General features: G+C 38.4%; 1 protein-coding gene across 7 annotated transcripts in view; it reads left to right on the top strand.

Moving 5' to 3' along the window:
- The window catches only part of ELAVL2 (ELAV like RNA binding protein 2), a 138,749-nt gene extending 118,769 nt beyond the window's left edge, over positions 1-19,980 (top strand). For 3 of the 7 annotated variants that reach the window (XM_035016542.1, XM_035016536.1, XM_035016537.1), the window contains exons 4-7: positions 7,114-7,267; positions 10,756-10,981; positions 18,612-18,650; positions 19,250-19,980. In XM_035016542.1, coding sequence (XP_034872433.1) covers positions 7,114-7,267; positions 10,756-10,981; positions 18,612-18,650; positions 19,250-19,577 — 747 coding nt within the window. In that variant the 3' untranslated portion in view covers positions 19,578-19,980. Of the gene's footprint in view, positions 1-7,113; positions 7,268-10,755; positions 10,982-18,611; positions 18,651-19,231 lie in introns of all 7 variants that reach the window. The other 4 variants (XM_035016538.1, XM_035016539.1, XM_035016543.1 and 1 more) reach the window with 3 other exon arrangements.
- Positions 19,981-21,344: the final 1,364 nt, after the last annotated feature.

Consider the following 21,344-nt stretch of genomic DNA (forward strand, 5'->3'; position numbering starts at 1 on the left):
AGAAATACAGGATCTGTCCTAAGGAATGGATCCATTTTGATGTATTTCAGATTTTCTTATGTGAATAGAAGAAAAAATTTAGCAGAGCTAAAAAGTTCTTACCTTCTTACATACCTCTCTGGTATCTCCTTGTAAATGTCTGATCATCGTCCCAGTAATTGTCATTTTGCTAGAAACTTGTATGATTTCAGACTGTTGCAGCCAATGGTGTAGTGGAAAATCCCTTGCTCTGTGTCTTTGGACAAGTCATATCACCTTTGTGTGCCTCAGCCTCCTCCCTCTTTCCTAAATATCAAGAAACTGGGCTAAATGGTCTCTTTTCTTTTTGCTCCAAAATTAAGACCCCCCTCCCCCCCCAGCAACATTATTCTGTCAAAGATTTTATTGCCTCTGGGGATTTGACTCCCCAGTTTGTGAAATGAAACGTCATTCTTGACATGTTTAATGGCGTCTGCACAGTCTATGCACAGAGTACCATCACATCCGACGTTTGCTGTATCCGAAAGCAGATTATGGCCCCGTTTCCCCACTTAGTGTGTGTTATAAATCCTCTTCGTTACAGTAAATGTGTGGCAGGTACCAGGGTGTGCAAAGTAGGGTAAAGACAAGGTTTCTTACTTTAAGGACGCAAGACAGGATAAAAGACAAGTTTATCTTGGCTTGGTCCATGTGGACAAGAACAAGGTGTGTGTGATGCAGGGTGGGTCCCGTACGGCAAGGGTACTAACTTGGACTGGATGAAAGTGGACGTGAGGCACTTGGTGATGCCCTTGTTGAGTCCAAAGTGACTCACATTTTGTTGAGTGGGAGGAGCAGGTTGTACTAGAACAGGGAAGTAAGAGAGGAAGGTTTGGAAAACTACTGAAGGTTGTGTGTGTTTATCTAGAAAAGGGAGTCAGTGCCCTGAGCATAAAGAACTAAGAAATTTGAAATTAATCTTAAAGCATTAGGGAGCCCCGGAGGGATTCGAAGCAGAGAAGAACACAATCAAATGTGTTCCATGGTGTTGCTTGAATTAAAACAATCTTTATGAGACTTAAAGCATTTAACAGATCGAGTCTCAGTAAAATTTGAGGTCTCACATGTATTTTCCACTGATGTAGTTTTCTGAATTCTGCGTCTTGGAATACCTATTAAAGGTAACTCCCCTAATCTATAATACCCTTTTTAAGCCTTCCTGCTAGGGGTGATTATTGCTTTTAGCTCTAACACCTTTGCTAGAGCTAATCTTTAATTTCTTATGGACTTATTTCCGTATGCTTTGTTCTCTCAGGGTTACTCATTTGCAACCCTTTGTGAAACATGCATGCCCTTAAAAAGCTTAATCTTAGGCTGTGATATGTATATGCCTTGATGTGTGTTTGAGACTTGTTCCTGGCAGGGTTTTGCATTTAGAAGCAGATAAAAGTACAGTCTTCCTTTTGGGTGAATTTTGGTCTGTGGCCTGAATTGTGGTTGGAGATCACATCCTTCTATGTACTTTACTTCTGAGCTCTTTTGGAGGGTCCAGTGTAGCCACCTGTCGTAGAGGCTTAATGCTGCCACAAGACCTTTGCTACACTCTACCAGAGCTAACTTTTACTTAGTGAGATTGTCATTTTTTCAGACAGCCCCATCAAGACTCCATTTTTTGATATGAACAGCAATTAATTCTCAGTTTAAATGCACAAGCGTGACCTTGTCCACTCCTTTCAGCTGACAAGATTGAATGGAGCTTTTCAAAAAAAGTGGGAAGTGGCAAGGATCTAATTTTTAGGTTTAATGTTTATAGTCCTGGGCCAGTAATTGACAAGTGATAGAAAAGTTGTTCGGTGGTGATCTTGCCAGTGGGAGATTTTTCAAATGTCCTTAGTTTAATAAAGAAGGAATTGCTTTGTTCATTTATAGACCTTATCTCTTTAATCTGTTGGTATTAATGTCCAGTATCACTGATCTTTCCTTGATGAATCAGAGAGAAATGAGAGCAGTTGTGTTTTTGGACAGAGGCATTTCGATGGACTTCTAATGCAAGTAATGTACTGGGATTTTAAACTTTACTATGTACGTGTAATAAAGAACTAATTCTTATCCAAAAGATATTTTCCTTCCTTTTAATTCTGTGTATTTTGATTAACTTGTGTTTTGATAGCCCATTCTTAGTATATGTGTTACTTGTCCTTGAATGTTTAATGTATAATTAGTTTTAGTTGCTGATGAAGGAATGAGTTTTTAATTACAAGGAATATATTGTTTCAAACTATTCCATTTTCAAGACCTAATTACTTTGATAAATCTATTTTTATCTCTATTTTGTCCAGTGTGATCTCATTTGTGAAGAACAATTTGAGAAGCCATTGGCTAGAGCGTTTATTTGCTTGGTACTTCTGACTGCTTCCTTTCCTACCCCTCAAGTAATCTCAGTATTGCTTGTCTTTGTTTATTGTATCACTTGTAGGGTTGTGAGAAATTCCAGAATAAACCTGAGTTTTAAATTGCTGTCTTTGGAGTAGATTGGTGTTCAGTGTTGTACTCCCTGTACCATCTTTAAATATTTAAATTGCAGGCTCTCTGGCTGCCTCTTAAATTAGATCCTTCACTTAGTAGTTTTGACATTTCATAACCTTGCTCCTCAGGCATTAAATACTCACCTGTTTAAATGGCAGTGAAAATTTAAAATCCAAACCCATTCTGTTAATCCAGTGAATGTAGATTGGAGAACAGCTTGCAGTTGGTGAAGGAAGAAGCTATTTTGACCCCACTGGGACATATGCTGGACGTTCATTGTATTGAAGTATTTCTAATACATAATTTGCCATAAAACAAAACCATCTCTTGGGTCTTCTCCAAGAGGTTTTAACCTTGAAGAACGATAAAAATAGACTTAACACTCTGAGGTTTAAGATAGCTCAAGAGTGGTTCTCCTTGTGATTCAAGGCACCAGTACAAGCTTCACATCCACAGAAAAATCAGAATGGAGAAGGTTGCTGATAATTTCTAGATACAAAATTCTGTCTGCAAACTGATTTGAATCTCCAAGTACAAGTCCTTATCCCACTGGGGGAGTCGTCTTCCTCCTTTGATCTAAGTACATTCCATTGATAATCCTTTGAAATGGAAGAAGAAGAAGAAATACTTGTCTTGGAAGGGATGATGTTATTGACAGTGATGTCTTTGCTAGAGCAGGGGAGGGGTCTGTTAATTCCGAGAAACAAAGGTGTAGGGGCCAGACGTAACCCCTTGGTCTGGGAGAGGGATGGTTGCCCTTCCTTACATTTTTATTTCTTGGAAGTGGATGAGGGATAGAGGGGAGATACATTGCTCATTTAATTCATTCTAAGAATTAGAAAGTAATAAAAACTAATTTAAAAATTCTAATTTCATGCAGTTTCTGTAGTAAATCTGAACCAGTGACCACTCATTCTTGGGAGAAGTTACTTTTTAGAAATATTAATGGAAAATGAAATAAAATAACTATAATTTCTAGTGTCATCCTCTTCTGTCTTAGCTCAGTTTCACTGTGTGTGTGTGTGTGTGTGTGTGTCTGTGTGTTTATAAGAAACAACCAAGATTCATTTAATTTTTCCAAACTTTCAGAACAAAAGTTACTATAGTGTGGTAAATTGTAGAAAGAAAACTGGACAAGGATACAAGGACATGGGTTCAGAAGATCAGAGTTTGAATCCAGTGGTATGTAACATTAGGCATGTTATTTGCCTTGTCTGTACCTATTTGCCCAGCTATAAAATACTAATGTGCGCGTTACCTCTCACAAACAAAACACCCTGTTTGAAAATGCTTTTGCACATGGTGAAGTCTCGTAAGTCCCTAAGTGTAAATTAAATGGAAATATTACTTGTTACTACCGTGAGTTTATATGCAATGTAGTTACCTCTGTCCTGTCTGTGGTGATGGGAACCAGTTCCTGACGAAGTTACTGAAAAATATTCTTGAGGAGGCTTATTATTGGTTCTTGGAGCCCTTTTAATGTGGTTGCGTTCTAAAAACGTACCCAGGATTTGTTTTCATCAGGTATGGTAGGACGTGCAGACATGGAAATGATTGTTATGAAGAAAGAAGTTTATAGTTACAGGTCTTTAGAAACAGGGGGTGCAACATGACATGTAGGGCCATATGGGGAAGCATCAGGGATGGTCAAGAGGCAGAGAGGAGGGCAGAGCATGGCCAAGAGCTTTTATTGGAGTTCCTGGTGGGAAGTAAAGGGCGAGGCAGAGTAGGTGTGCTGAGTAAGTTTAGCATTGGTTAGTTTGAGTAATTTTGGAGGACTCTAGCCTGGTGGGGGGTAGGGGTTCCTAGTTGTCAGGCATCTGGCTCTGGGGTTAGGACAGGGGGAATAGGCTTGGAGTGTGAGAATTTGATAAAGGAGTTATGGGTATGGGCTCTGGATTGGTAGTTTATAAATCAAAGGCATGCTCACAGGGGAGTCATTTACTATCTCCCAGGAAGTAGCTGTCCCTGGGAGGGGCAGTCTCTCCAGGATCAAGGCCCCAGATGCTAGAGCATCAAGAATACAGAAAATAAAAGATTGTCAGTACAGGCTGAGAATTAAAGAAGCAATGTGAACTCAAGACCAGATGTTGAAGAAAAAAAAAGCAGATAACATAACTGACCCAAGTATGTTTTCAAAGCTTTTATATAAGCACTAAATATAAACCCGTTTTCCTAAATATATTTTAGGATAACTTTTAAAACACTCCACCCACACTCTTCTGAAATGCACAGAGCAGTAAATGTCACTGCATGAGTAAATTATTCTGGAACACAGTAATGGACTCAGGTTACTCTCAACTTTAATGGTCTGTGTCTTTACCTATATTCTCAGATGCATGGAGAAGTAAATAATATTTATAGTCACCTAGGTTTTTAGGTTCTGTGCTAAGAATTTTATGTAGATTAGAAATTATTTTATTAATCCTAATAACTATACAAAGAAGGTCCAGTTATGTGATAAAAGACTTACATAATTTATGCAAGTTCACCGAGCCTTTAATGACTTGCACATAGTTTTGAGCCCAGGCATACTGGTTAGAGAGCTGTCCCCTATAACTACATTATACTACTTCATGCCTTGCTTGAGCCCATGCTTCATCAGCCCTTGGAAGGGAGCCTCCCAGCTTAACTTTGAGAATATGCAGATGCTGACTCTCTTGCCCATGGGAAGTGGCTCTTCCTAAAGGGAACTCTTCAGTCACATGATCCGGAGCAGACCCAACAGCTGACTTGCTGAGAGCTCCCTGCACTGAAAGCAAGAGTTTAAGTGGTGGGATTTTTAGCTTACCCTGATAATTGAGAATTGTGCTTTAGAAAAGAAACTGGGTATTCATTTTTTCATACCGCTGAGTGCATGTGTAATTCATTTGCTTTGTTTTTTCAGTTAATAGCAGTCCCAAGACTAGATTCCACTTGAATTATTTTGGTGATCACTTGGAATTTTCCTTCATTTCTTACTTTTAACATTTAAGTTCCCCAGTCTTCATTCTTCTTAAGTGTTTAGGTGTAGAGAAAAAGCACATGTGAATAGTTATCTATGCTCTCTACCATTATTCTAAATTCCTTGTGTTTGTAGGATGAGACAGTGCTCATTTGACTTCAGATACAGTCTTTGACCAATAGGTGTATTTTCACTAGTTAATGAGCAAATTTGTTGAATAAAGGATAAGAATATTAAATGTTAACACTAGCAGGGCAGGGATGAAAGATAGCAAGACTTTTATAAAGGAGTATAAAACCTCGCTTTTTTTCTTTCCCCCTGAAAAGCCAAAAATAAAAAGGTGATAACACTGTGGACATAATTTAAACCATGGGGAAAATATTTGAAAATACCAAAAGCTTGTTTAAATTGAAAAGATGGTGTTTTTTTTTGTTGTTGCTGTTTTTGTAATGAACAATGGACTAGATTAAAGGTGGATACTAATAGATAAAAGTAGCAAGCAGAAGTTATCATGTTATGGTACCTGAATAATCAATCTGAGTAGACCCACTGGCCATTTTTATGAATGATCTGAAAGATGGGGGCTGTATTGTGCAGTTCTTGCAGTTAGATAGTCCAGGAAAGCTTAGAATTAAAAACCAGAGAGAATGTGGTCAGGAGTAGCACATGAGACTTAGAGCTATCTGAAAATTGGCAGAGATAGATGTAAGCAAAGAGCCGTCAATTATAATTTGGGCAAGCTCTTGATGACTGCATGAACTGTCCCTTAAATCCTCTGGTCTAACAAGCTGGTATGGACCCACAGGATCAGTGGGGTATTAGATGGGTTTTACTCAGCAAATATTCAAGCATCTATCACATGCCAAGATATTGAGGATAACCATGATAAGAGAGAGAGATGTAGTTCCTTAGAGTTTACGTGAAGAATGTTGATTACAAATAAATACAGGCAGACTTATTTTGTCTTCCATCCTTCTAGAATTTTGGACACTATTTCTTAAAGAGAGGAAGCATTTTGAAAGGATACATAAAATGGTAGGTAGAGCCAATAAAGGAACTCAAGACCTTTTGGACAAATCAATGTTACAGAGACTTGTAGACAAGAAGACAAAAAGCAAAGAATAACAAGGGATCTAGCTCTTTCACATACTTAAATTTCTGGGAGTTTAGGGATGATAGAAAGTTATTTTGGCAATGAATCTAAAAGGCATACTTATGGATAATAGGGTGACTTTTTAGAAACTTTGTACTACCACCTGCAGAGATGGGAGAGGCTCAAAAACAGGTCACAAGAATGTGTTGGATGAATTGAGAGTCCTTAAGCTTAATTATTCCATTGAGCCTACATTCCTGGTTTAGGGGGTTGGCCCCACTGAGGACAGCCTATTACTATGAGTAGTACTGTGCTCTGTGATTTGTTTTGAAAACCTGCAAACCTAGGGATAAATACTCTTATCTTTTCTTCTCCCCCCCCCCCCCCCCCCCCCCCGGAGAGAGTGGCATTTCCCATTTGTTGAGCATCTTCTCCAGAAATGAGTAAAACTGTTAACACCGGACCTGCTTTGACTTCACTGTTTTACGTTATCTGTATGGAAAAGCTGCTGACTAACTTTAGACAGTCCTTGAGTTTCTGAAGGGAGGGAACTGAGTGTGCGTGAATGCTTAACTTCATTTCCCTTTCCTAGGTTTCCTACGCTCGCCCAAGTTCAGCTTCTATCAGAGATGCGAATTTGTACGTCAGCGGACTTCCGAAAACAATGACCCAGAAGGAGTTGGAGCAGCTCTTTTCACAGTATGGCCGCATCATTACTTCTCGTATTCTTGTTGACCAGGTCACTGGTAAGTAAGCAGCTGCCCTACACAATCTTTCACACTTTCTGAGTGGCAGATTGTGAAATAGTCTGCCTTTCCATACAGCAGTCTTGCCTCTGGTACACATCAAAGGTATATGTGGACCAGAAAATGCAATTTTCTGCTGGAACTGTTCATAAATATGCATGGATAAAAATAGATTGTGGAGTGGAGTGAGTGAGCTTGAGTCATTTCCACCCTGAAGAGGCAGGTTCGAAGTCTGTTTTATGGCATGTAATAAATTTGTAGGTGATATAATCCTCATTTACAAGCTGCCGCGTGAAGAAAGCCCCTATCCTCCTCATAAAGTACTCCTCCTAAAAACAGTCTTGTTTTTTTGTAAAAAGCATAGTCTAATGCAGCAGTATGTACCTTGTTCTCTAAGGGAGGATGACACTGTGTCCACACTAGCGTTCAGGCTGGTTTCCAGGTCCATGCTGTATCAGATGGGCATGTGTAAGAGTTTGACATTTTGAATGTTAAAAATGTATTTTATGCCTGGTATAACTTTTGACCAAACCGAAATGAGGAGACTGATAGGTTTTTATTAAAACTTTTGTAAGGGAGCTCTTCTGCCAAAGCTTTTAAAGAAAAGCTAGCAGTAAAGATTTGATTATGGATTTTAAAGAATAAATTATAATTTTCTACTATAAAAACAATGTGTATTCTTTTTAAAAACATATTGAAAACAGGGAAACATGGTAAGGAGGGGAAAATTAAGTAGTGCCATATACTCAAGCAGTCACATTAAGATTTTGTGAGTTTTAGGGAAAGCATTATGATAGAGTTTCCTCTTTAATTTTCTTTGTGTTTCTTCCTTTTCTTTCCTCTCACTTACCCTGTTTTCTTTCTCCTTTTTCTCTGTCTCTTCTAATACCACCCGAGGAGATTGTATCATCGTGTATTACAATGTCTGTTTTCTTTCTAAAGGAAGCAGTGGATAATCTCTTAAATCCTTTGTATTTCTGTGGGTCTGTTATTTCTCTTCTTTCATTTCTGATTTTGAGTCCTCTCTCTTTTTTGTGTTGATGTATCTGGCTAGAGGTTTATCAGTTTTGTTGATCCTTTCAAAGAAGCAGCTCCTGGTCTCACTGATCTGTTGTCTTTTTAGATTCTACATCATTTTTTTCTCCTCTAATCTTAAAAAAAAAAAAAAAAAAAAAAAAAGGATGCAGTAGATTAACTACAGAATAAAATCAGGCCAAGTTTTTAATTCAAGTGAAGATCTGAGTTTGAACAGACACAGCCCGTGTTCTGCTCCCCTGTGCTGTTAACTGGCTTCATACATAAGAAGCATCCTCCTTAGAGTTCTGGGTAGAGAGATATTATATACATGCTTGGGAGAATGGCCTATAGGTTTTGCTGTATGAAGAAAATTTTGTCTAGGGAAGGAATATAAAAAATATGGTCTTTTCATCATAGCTGCATTTTAGAATCTTCCTTGTACATTCTGTATCACACTGCTGTATCACACAGACTGCTAGTTGGTTAAATAGAAGAAATCCAGGTCTAGCAATCCAGGTAAATTTGCTTAAAGTAACAGAAATGCCCTTTTTTTTGGTTCATATCATTCATGCTTTTTAATTCATAATTCTTAATGAAAACCTGGTGAGTGGAGAGTAGATTTCACTTCTGCTACCGAAGTCCCATCTCTTTAACTCTGAAGGTGGGCACTGTACCAAGCCTTTGGGTTATTCTTTTTTTTTTTTTAAGATTTATTTCAGAGAGAGAGTGAGAGTGTGCACTCACAAGTGGGTGGAGGGCAGAGGGAGAGGATCTCAAGCAGACTCCCCACAGAGCGCCAAGCCAGACTTTGGGCTCCATCTCACAACCCATGAGATCATGACCTGAGCCGAAACTTAGAGTCAGATGCTTAACCCACTGAGCCAGCCAGGTGCCCCCCACTTTGGGGTATTCTGATGCATGCTCAAGTTAGAGGACCTCAGGTTTAGGTGACTCAGTCTGTGTGGAGGCTATTGCATTGCTAATCTAATGCTTTCCTCATGGAATAGTTAAGCTCTAGGGGTTATTAATTCTTCATGTTAGTGGATAGCTAAAAGAATACATTTACTGTCATTTCACCATTTTATCTTTACTCTTTATACTTAACGACTTTCAAGGTGAAATTATTCACTTTACCTGAAATGGAAAAGAAAACCCTGCAATTTTGCTATTCAGCCATCAGGTGGTGATAGTGTACAGCTGATAAAACTTAAATAGGAAAGGAAAAGTGGTATGGGCTGAGATAAATGTATATGGAAGAAATGCCTCTCCACCTTAGAATAAAATTCTAAGCCATTGGACTTACACAGTGTTAATTATAAAGCAAGTAGAACTTCATTCCTTTTTAAAGTTCCTATAAATCATGATGGTCTAGTACATTTTCTCAGCCTGTCTTTCTCAATAACCTTTCATTCTACTCTTCATTGACATACTCTGAACCATCTAGACTTTTCTAGCTACTAGTCCCAAGCTAGTACAGCTAGTGCCAATTTGCTTGCCAAGAAAGCATTTCCCTACACCACCTGTTTATCTCTGGATGGCCAGCTGTGGCCACCTCAGCTGGCCCAGTAAAGCTAATTAAATGGAATGGGTTGGGTTTTTCTCTGCCATTTTTCAAAAGCTGGACCGGTATTTGGCCATCCCTCTGCTTTCCTATTCTTGTCTCTCAGAGTGGGGAGAGCATGAGACAGAGAATGGAATTTCCATAGGACCAATACTGCTAAAGCCAGAAAGCTTTGAGGCTTTATTTCTATTTTCTTTATTTTAAAAATGTAGGTCCTCTTCTATCCCTTTTTCTCCATATAATACTGTTTCTCTCATAAAGTATAACTAGTTAAAATCAGTGGGGGGAGTTTCAGGGAACTGGAAAAGCCTCTTCAGACATTTTTCTTAGCGGGCCAGTATCCTGTGTAATATTACTAAGTAGAACTTTATTATTCAAAAATTTAGCTGAAATATCTTTCAACCACTGTGATGTCTTTTTAGCATAGCTTTTTAGCATTTTTAGCAAGTGCCTGGTTCTGTTCTCCTCGTTACAAGAGAGGAAGCTCCTGTGCCCTTCATTTCTGAGCTGCTTATCCAATACTGTAATTTGAGAAATAGAAATCAGGCATGCTGTTGTTGACATTATTAAAGACAAGAGAGTATATGCGGAGAGAGAAGGCGGCAGGTAGGGAGAACATGGACATATTTGCCTGCTTTCTGTTTGTCTGGGCTTATTGGTAGGTATGTAATAATGGGTATTCAGATTGTATAGATGACTTCATGCATTAAAAAAAATACAAAATTGTGATTCTAGACTGACTTGCTACTAAGGTAAGGTAAAACTTTCCTCCTCCTGTGATTTTTGTGGTGGATGTTACATGTGGGTGAAAACATGTTTTGAGAAGGAAAAATTAATTTATCCTTTCTTCTCTCCCTCCCTTCTCTTTCCACTTCCTCTTTCCCAAATCCTTACCCAAATCTACCAATAGGCATATCAAGGGGTGTAGGGTTTATTCGATTTGACAAGCGGATTGAAGCGGAAGAAGCTATCAAAGGCCTAAATGGCCAGAAACCTCCTGGTGCCACAGAGCCAATCACTGTAAAGTTTGCTAATAATCCAAGCCAAAAAACCAATCAGGCCATCCTTTCCCAGCTGTACCAGTCTCCAAACAGAAGGTATCCAGGACCACTAGCTCAGCAGGCACAGCGTTTTAGGTAAGTATGGTCTGGTTCTTATGCCCAGCTACTACACTCAGAACTCTCAGGTTCACTGCGCAGTACTTTTGTTGACAGGATTCTGGTTTGCTCTTACTGTTGGTGGTGGTCTCTTTCTTTTTCTTATGGGCACAGAGTAAACCTCTTTGGGGTGTAGTGTGTTTTGCTAATGTTGAAGGTGGTAACGAAAAAGGACAATAAGCTATAGCGGTCGTTCTCAAATGGGGAGTCATTTTGCCCCTCAGGACATTTGGCAGCATCTGGAGACATTTATGTGGGCACAACTTGGGTGCAGGTGCTCCTGGAATCTACTGGGTAGAGGTCAGGGATGCTGCTGAACATCCTATAGTGTAGTATAACCCCCAACAGCAGCAAATCATCTAACCCCAAACATCAATAGTGCGAGGCTAAGAAACCCTGACCTATGGAATGCTGGGTTCTGTTTCCAGTGCTTCTGATTTCCCCTTTCTAGTTTTTTTTCTTGGTAAGATTTTATTCTCGTATTTTAGCTTTTAGGTCAAGCTCTTTCAGTTATTTTGTTTTCTAATATGTACATCACTAAGGAGATACAACCTATGTGAAAACATTAAGTTTCTACAAATGGATCCCTCTCCCCTTTTAAAATTTTTATTTCCTGTGTTTTAGGGGTTGGCAAACCTCCTCTATAAAGGGCTGGATAGTAAATATTTTAGGCTTTGGGGGTCATGGTCTCTGTAGCATATAGATCCTTTTTTTAAACAGCTCTTTAAAAATATAAAAGCCAATCTTCACTCCTGGGCTATACAGAAACAGATGGCAGTGTGGATTTGGCCTGTGGGTGGTAGTTTTCAGACCCCTGTATAGTCCGTAGAATGACTATGCATCTTCAGCCCAAAGAAGACATTCTATCTTGTAGACAAGCATAAATATTTCAGTTTTTCAAGTTTTAATTTAAACCTGGGGTAACAATCAAATCAAGAGTCATTTTAATCTGCATGTGAGAACAGTGACTTTAAAACATTAAACAGCACAAAGAACTTCTGGTTTCATAAGCAAAGCCACCCAGTTTTTTTTTTCAAGAACATTTTTTAATATCCGTTTGGCCATATGATATACTGCAGCCATAATTCCATCTAACCCCATACTAATATATATATTTTTTAAATCCCAAGTGCATTATCAGTTTTCTTTCATTCCTTGCAGGGGCAGAATAGTTAATAACCAAAAATAGGATCACAAATGTAACTTAATGAGGAGTTATGTTTTTGAGCTTAAATCACATGCATTTTTTCATGGGGGTATTAATAGAGTGTTAAAGAGTGGAGATAAAATCGGTCAGATACCTGCTTTTAAAAAAATACTCAGCTGTGTCACCTGAGGTGTGAGAAAGAAATTTGCCATAAACACTGTGTTCAGTTCCTACTTAGGCTAGCTTTTGCCCTGGCAGAAAAGGTGGTACTGTCAAAAGGATCCATTTGAAACTGGATGACTGGGTTACCCAGTTGGTTGAGCCTGTGTTCACTCTCTGCTTTAAACTTTGCGATGTTGAAAAAAACAAAACAAAAACAACACACTGTCAGGAAACACTGCTCCCTTTGACTATGGTGGGTGGTCGAGGCCATGGCTGTAGGGGGAGAGATGCATTGGAGCAACTTGATACTTGCCCTTGTGGAGAAAAATCTTAAAAAAAAAACGTTTGTTTTTGTTTGTTTTTTTAGCTCTGCCTATAGGTTTCCTGCGTGGCATCTTAAAGTGAATAATATTTTCTGCAAATTTTGCAGACTTGAACGAATTTTAGAGGTGTTTCCTGGACAGCCTCTTCAGTTAACTTCAGAACTCCTTGGGGTCTAGAAAAGAGTTTTGAGCTTACATAGAGGGAGGTTCTTTGAGACTTACTGGCTGATTTCATCCCCGTGAAAATATAAAATGTTTGATGTTAATAGAGAGCTGTGTTCGTTTTGAATTGTTGGTTATTTCTGGTGTTTTCCATTGTAAGCTCTGGTTTCATTTTATGGTGGTTATTAAGTAAAATTGTGTTCTGAGAGTCAAGACTGTAATGATGAGGAAGATCAGACCAAAAGTCTGAGGTGGCAGGATCTGCAGGAGAATGCCTGATCATTGAAATGGTGAGGCACGCAGGGGACTCCAGACAGGCTGGTAACCGCGGTGTCTGCACACAGCCCCACCCAGCCCACTCCCTGCATGCTCCGTGCTGCTTACTTGTGGGTTGGGAAAGCTTTCCAGGATGTTCTGATGGTCAAATTTAATATCTTTCTAAATATCTTTCTGCTCATCCTTTGCTTTTATCTTTCTGTCCCATATGTTATTAACTTGAAATTCTTCCTTTCCTTGACTCCTAGAAAAAGAAATTCTGAAAACAAGGGAATAATAAGAATTGTCTGTTGTAAGGGAGACTCGGTTTCAGAAAACGGAGAAGATTTTTATTGTCCTTTCAAATTCCTGACTCTCATCTCTGCCGCCCTCTGTTCCTTCCTTTCATACTCTCTGTATAGATAATAAGTAATGCACTAGTCTTTGAGCTCAGTGAAAGTGCTTGGTCTAGACTCAGTTTTAGAAGAAATTGGGAGCCTTTATTCCTAGAGTTCAGGTTTAACCTGATAAATGTTTGGTTGCTTTTAATACTTTAAAAACTTGGTTGTCATGGCCTTCATTCCCTCCTCTTCTGTTGAATTAAGGTTGAATCTTCTTTCTCTTCATAAAGACCGTTGAATTAAGGACTTGCTTGTTTTTTTTGGTATTTTGCTCTTCTCTCATTCAAGTCTAGATCATTACAGAAATATTACAGAAATATTTTGTCCCTAACATCTGTGTCCTAATGCTCTAGCCTTCAGTTTGTCACCTTCCAGCAGACACTTAGAACATTTCTCATTGTGTTTTTTATGTTGTCATAGTACCTTGGGAGTTGAAAGAGATTGGAGAATACAAGTTATAAGTATTATAATAATAGTAAAGGATATTTTTAATATTCATGAAATGCACAATATCTTTTAAGGTAAAAAAAAATGTAAAACCCATGCAGTAACGTTTAAGTTCAAAAGTGGGCTTGTGAAGTTTATGATGCAGTCAACCCATACGAATAGAGAATTATCTTTTAACATGAGCACAGCTGATCTTACATGCTTACTTAATTGACTACAGTTTTCAAAATAAAACCATCCTTATTTATTTGGATGGATAGTATAATTGAAGCCTTAAGTTTATTTCTGGGACACGGTGTCAGAATTAAGCTTTCAGCCAAATTTTTCATCTCTCTTCTTGTGGAGCAGCTTTAATTTTATTGATTGTGATCTAGTCTGATGGCCTATGTGCCTACTTCTGTAAGCCTTTATACATTTTTAAAGGAGCCTTTTAAGTCCGTGCTTGTGTTGCATTGAAGGCATGTGCTGGTTGCTAGTATCATAATTTCCTTTTGGAATAAACTGGTATCAGTCTTCCTGAATAATTCTTTTCTCTTAGAGGTTAGATGACACCATCTAATGGGAAAAGGGGTAAGCTGATGATCTTGTGGTTTGACTTCAAAGCACATTTTGGCCAGTGCTTTGGAGAGGTTTTGAGAACCATTATTTGTAGAGTTTGAGTTGCACTTTGTTACCCATTAGTAAATCTCTCTTTATATTTTTATTTTTGACTTGAATTGACTTCACATTTCCCCTTCTACTTGTGTGTGGGCCTCCCCATAACCCGTCAGCTAAATTTCTTGGGAACTAAGTAGGTGTTTTCTTTTTGTAGACCTCTAACTTTGAAATGGGAATACTCTACCTAATACATGGTTCTATTCAAAATATTGCCTAGTCTGAGTTGTATTCCTGTTGAGAGGAAAATGTTTATATACAGTATCCCCAGTATATATTTTTTCATAAATTATATGAACATGGGCTTGTACTAGTACATTTGTGAACTCATAAACCCTAATCAAACATAGAAAATACATATAAAGATGAAAGAAACAATATTTTAATGTCTTATTATCATGCTAACTGACTTTTCATTTATCCAGTATCTTAATAAATCCTATATCTTTAAAGCGAGATTCATAAAATTATCTTTGGTAATTTTGAACTTCATGTTGGATTATCTTGTGTCTAACCTCATAGCGGACTTTGTACTAGGAAGAGGAGAAATAATCAGAAATAGTCCGCTCTCTCACTGTTTTTGTTTACTTGGGCTGCTTTTACTCGTGTCGTCCTGACTCTGATGATGATGATTTTTATAGAAATCTTTGTGAAGCTACCTCTTCTTGGAGGATTATTTTAATTAAAGCTAGGTTTCCCTATCTAATCCTCCATATCCACTTCATGTGTTATTTGTAAAGTGGATTATATCCAAGCTACAGAATAGGGGAAGAGTGTCACTGTCCCTTGATGGACTGCTCAGTCTTAACCTCAGAAAGTAAGCAATGCATGGGGACTGAGTGAGGGTACTGGGTGCAGTGCATCCATTAAATTTGAGTAAAGAATATTTTTAAAGTTAAAAATATCTTTTAATGGGCTCTTTTCTTGCCACACTGTAGTACGTCATCATTCACACCCCCCCCCTGGATCATTCTGGACACTACTAACTTGATCTCCATTAAAGATTGGCTTCTATTTTTAAATGACCACATATAAAAGATGACTATCCTTGAGCTCTGGACACACCCAGCAAAGATGTATAATTCTGGAGAATAATAGTGGTCCTATGTCTGAGCGAACTGTAAACTAAGCAGTTACAAGAGAAGATGCTTACTTAGTTTACAGTTTTCCAGCTGCTACAAGATTTGGGGTGCATAGTGTCCATGTGGAGCACCCACTGCTCTCTTACAGCTCCCATGAGAAGCATGAGTGTGTGGTGCCAAGAGAGCAGGGAAAACTGCCAGGTCCACCTGCATGCAGGCTGGAGTTTTTAGCCTTGCCTACGTCCTATTTCTTATGTCCCATGCTCCTCCTGGCTCTCCTTGTTAATGGGGGATGTGGGAGAGAGGAAGGAGGGTGGAAGGAGATGCTGGTGTATGTGGGGGGGATGGTGTTTAGACAGATAACTTGGCTTAAGTTCCAGAAGACTGAATTTTTTCTGAAAATGGGTACAGAGGAAAGAAATCCATGGGCAGGATCACAGTGTATCATAGGATTTCATAGGTGGGGCACATAGGAGGCCCACTGAGAGAGTCCTCAGAGATCCTAGTATAAATGTCCTAGGCCTCCTGCCTAGAGGGTCCTTGGATGAAGAATGGTGAATGAGATGTCTCTCTCCCTAACACATGTAATTCACTTCTGGGGCAGTTTTAGTTTCCTGTCTTGAAAATACTGAAAACTTGATTAGGAGATCCAATCTCTGGACTTTCAGTTGGTAGAGTAAGATGATGGTGGAAAAGTGGGACACCCCCTACCTGGGCAGAGATGGTGTAATTCTATTTTGAGTGAATCAATAAGGTGTCTCTGTGTCTGGGCCCTTCAGCACTTAGGGAAGAGACTTCAGTTGCCATTCTTTTCTACAGGTATCATATGCCAAATGCATTCTTTATTGATCATTCCAGTCATTGTATGAAATTATCTGTATCAGATTACGTTATGGTTGGTGATATACTAAGTTGTATACATCTTTATTTCTGGTGTTTCTGGCCTTTCTTTTGGCGTATAGAGGCATGACATCTTTGACTTAACGCCTCTGCAGAAAACCAAGCCCTCCCACCTGTGTACTTTTTCCACATACATGCTTTCTCCTTGCATGTACAAACAGGCTCCCCAACCAGCCCTCCTGATAGTTTTCATTCTGGATTAAGTAGTTAAGGATAGTATTTGTAACCATATTGCTTTATTTGTCAACAGATAGTTATTATAAACTTGCAGTGATCCAGGCCTGTGCTTTATGCTTAGTGGCACAATGGGGAATAAACATGTCCCTGCTTCTGAGAGGGTGTTGGGACAGGACAGACACAGATGAGGATCCTTTGTCACTGTGATTTGTTCTGTTTCCTTGCACTTTGCATTTTATCAGCTCGGTTATTTCTTTCCATTTTTGCAAAACACACAGAATGCCCAGAGGTGATTATTGTGGATAGGCATGTGTGAAGATTCTTTTTCCAATTCTAAAAGACCAGAAAGAGATGTTTTTTGGCTTTTATAAAACTAGAAGTGATTGAAGCAATTGTTCTCTCATGTGTGCCCTAACCTCATTTGAGGGCACAGGTTAGACAGTAACATTGAGGTGCTTTTCAGATGTACCTTTCATAGGTGTTAAAGAAAAAAACTGTTGCCCCTGCCTCAGGGTCTCACTTGGAGAGTGCTGAACATTGTGGCAGTTGAGGTTGGTTCCGTCTACCATAAGCTATGCCCACCTCCTCTAAACACATGCAATTAATTGGTACACATTATGGAAATTTGGAACATCAGCATGGTCTCTTTGAAACTGACCAAGCAAGAAGAATCAAGTATTATAAAATCAACTTAATTTTTGAAATAGGAAAAGGATGGAGAGTTTTAAAGAGTACCTACACACCCGCAACTACTTTGTTTTAAAAATTTTAAGAGAAGCTCAAGTTGGTTTGTTTCTACCTGGCTTCTTAGACCTTGAGTAGAGCTACACTTCCTGTAGCGTAGTCAAAATAAGCATCAGTCGCTGGGTCTCACCTTTTTGCCCTGTTGCTCACTGAAGCAATGAGTCTGTTGTCTTTCTCTGCACCTTAATTGAGCACACGGAGAAATGGCAGATTGAGCTAATACGGTCTGTAAAGTTCTTTCTACCTGTAATACACCATTTTGTAAGAAAAGAAAGTCTTTTGGAGTTGAGAGGTTGAAGGGAAATTTATGGAATGTTGGTGTCACTGTTTACTAGCCCTGTGGTCTTTGGCAAGTCAATCTGTGTGCCTTGGTATACACAGGAGTCAGTGGAGTTATAAAATTTAATGTTAAAAAACAAAATTCAGCTGAGTAAATTTGAGCATCAAATTGGCTTTATTCTACAATTCATGAATCAGGCAGCATTTCACCTAGCAAATAGCTCCAAGGATCTGTACAAAATGGAAGGCTTTTACAGGCAGAAGGGAGCAGGAAAAGGGACATTTCTAACAAAGAGTGGATTGTTTCAGGCAAGGTCGTGAGGGTCACCTTCCTTTGGGGGAAAGGTGTGGGGGTCACTAGAGCTGACCAGGTAATTCCAGCTTGATTGTTAAAGTTTGTATTCTTGAACTTACTATTAGCTTAGATGTGAAGTCTTGGTTTGCTGACATGGGGCTCAGCACAGGTAACTCCATTTGAGGCCTGTTTTCTTTCTTCTTTTTTGTAACAGTAGTATAAAGTACATGTAGGTGCATGTGGAGCACTTAAAATTTACCTGGTAATAGAAGAGAATCCAAAGGTGAACTGTTGCAGAGCCTCCACATTTCCTCTCTGAAAGGTGTCCTCAAATGACCACTTACATTTTGCCTGTATGGTTCTGATCACTGTAGGGATAAACTGTATCCATTGGAAGAACTAGTGTCTTAGGGAAGTGGGTACCCATTCTTTCAGGAATGTGAGAAGACCCAAAGTTTTGAGAGTTCACATAGAATTAACATACAGATACTCCCCTTGGAAGATGGCAGTAACAAACCCAGCTTTCTTGAACATCGGGGGGAAAATTAAAAACTGAAGTTTGCTAAATATGTGTTTTGCAGGTTGGACAATCTGCTCAATATGGCTTATGGAGTAAAGAGGTAATGATAGAGGTTCATGATCCTCACAGTCCCTTCCCATAATTGATTAGTTTCTTTGGTTTTGGGAGTGACACCCTTCATGAGTTTGTGTTGTTTTCTTTTGCATGTACAGTCTAATGAAAAGTTGTGTTTTTGAAGCATGGTTGATTCGAGTATTTTTATACCACTGGATGCCACCTGGTCTTTAAAAACCCCATTACTTGTTTTATATTGCATTGCGACGCTATAGCATGTGTACGTATGTGTTGGCACCCCTTCCCCCCAGTCCTGCTTAATCCATGAAACCACTTCTAAATATATTCGAAATATATTTCTTTGCTATTGTGGATCATATGACTCAATACAGCATATAATGACCATTTCATAATTTATTAATACCTTGTCAGTATAGCATGTCACTGCAAGCCACACGCAGACCTTGGTTGAAACATCAGGTAGTTGTGTGTATCTGTTGGAGGGGAGGGGGTCACTGAAACTCTTGGGACGGGAGGGGAAAAGAAATACGTCCATTGCTGTAACCAACCTCTGTTTCTATTTGTGTGTGTGTGTGTGTTGTGTGTGTGTGTGTGTGTGTATGTGTTTCCTATTTTGTTCAGTAGGTTTTCTCCAATGACCATTGATGGAATGACCAGTTTGGCTGGAATTAATATCCCTGGGCACCCAGGAACAGGGTGGTGTATTTTTGTGTACAACCTGGCTCCTGACGCAGATGAGAGTATCCTGTGGCAAATGTTTGGGCCTTTTGGAGCTGTCACCAACGTGAAGGTCATCCGTGACTTTAACACCAATAAATGCAAAGGTTTTGGATTTGTGACTATGACAAACTATGATGAGGCTGCCATGGCGATAGCTAGCCTCAATGGATACCGTCTGGGAGACAGAGTCCTGCAGGTCTCCTTTAAGACAAACAAAACGCACAAAGCCTAATGAGCTCTTGTCCTCAGTCCATTTATATATGAAAACTATACAACAAAGGCAAGTTAAGAGAAACTTTATACATTAGTAAATGTCTTTGTAAGTCAGTGTTGAGATGGGGATAAAACGACTACTTAGCATCCTAAGAAATATGTGAGATTTTTTATTGCTAGTATTTGAATTAAAACTTCTTAAATATCTTTTATGTTTGAATATGGACAAGAGGTACAGGGTTTTTACCTGTCACATTGCATTCTATTGCCTTCTTTGAAGAAGGTGGACCTTTTAAAAGTGTTTCAGCTAAGGGAAGACATTTCTTTTCTTTTTACATAACTGCCTTGAACCTGTGAGTAAATATTGAGGCTTTGTGTTGTAATTCTTCAGTTGGTTGTGTCTTTTTTTCCCCCTTTTATTTCTTTTTCTGATTAGCTTTGTGTTTGGTTTACATTTAAAGCATTGCTGTTATGTCTAAGAAAAGTATTTTGAAGTTTACATTTTTATTTATGAAGTTAAAAACAGTATTTATTTTGTAATTATGATTTGGGTTGGGGAAGGGGGGGGCTACATTATAAACGCTTATTGTAAGAATACTGGAGAACTTTTCGTAAAGCAGTACCTTGCCAAAGAGATAAGAGCCTCTTTGATGTGGGTTTAAAAAAAGCATCTATTTTTATAAAAAAGAAAATTTGGAGAAACTTTTTACTGGTCCTGGAACAAATATTTTGACTTGAATACTTTGAGAAATCTCTTCATATGACACCTAGTGAGCTTTTAAAATTTACCAGGAAATTTGCAGCGGTTGGAAAATTTAGAAAGATTTATGATGTAGAAAATACTACTTTTGAGATCTTTGTATGAAAGGAGTAGAATCAATGGGGGAAACACTGCTGGTTTCGTTTTTGTAATCACCAGTGGAGTGTCTGATCATCCTGGTTATTATGTGATAGGTGGCTCACATTGATTTGTGATTTTGAAACAAATAAAAAAAATTTACAAAAGAATATATAAGAGCAGGCAAGAAATTTAAATTACCAAGAGATGGGGGAAAAAAAAATCTGTTCTTCCTAAAGAAATCCCTTCAGATAGAGCTCATGGTGTTTAGTGATGTACTTGCAGTATTGTTTGAAGAATTGTTTTGTCTTAAGGAAAAAAAGATGTTGCACATGATTTGTACTGCAGCAAATCGGCAAAAGTGATCTGAGTTGGATATATTTGAAGGTATTTTGAAAGTTACGTTCAAGGCTAACACCTGAGCTTTGTGTAATGTAAATAAGACCTTGTGTTTATGAACCTTTCAGCTAATTTGATTTTTTTTTTTTCCCTTACATGCCAAGTGATGTTCAGGTTTTGAATGTTTTTGTATCAGTTTTTTCCTTTGTAAATGGCATTAACATTGTTACTTGAGGTCTTGCTTAATCACTTTTGTTGTCCTGAGGACTTGAATTTACAGTGCATCAGATTTGTTGCTAATTTTGTCTGTAGATAGTCTAGCTTCAGCTGTTTATGGTGATGCTACATTTTCGTTTATAAATATGTTTGTGGTAAAAAAAAAAAATGAGTATAACCATAGGTTTTGAACAAATTTCCTTACATTTTTCATACAAAAATCATAAATATCTGTATGCTACTGAAATTTAACTTTGTATGATGCTTAAACCACTATTTGGGGAAATAATAAAATAAGTCTTTACCATGTATGAAAGAAATTTTAAAAAATACAAAATATTTTCTGATTAGCATCTAGCTTATAATAAATTTTCAAAAAAGCTGAAGGCAAAA

This window comes from Mirounga leonina, unplaced genomic scaffold (genome assembly GCF_011800145.1).
Source record: "Mirounga leonina isolate KUSES-001 unplaced genomic scaffold, KU_Mleo_1.0 Mir_170, whole genome shotgun sequence".
NCBI classification, from domain to species: Eukaryota; Metazoa; Chordata; class Mammalia; order Carnivora; family Phocidae; genus Mirounga; species Mirounga leonina.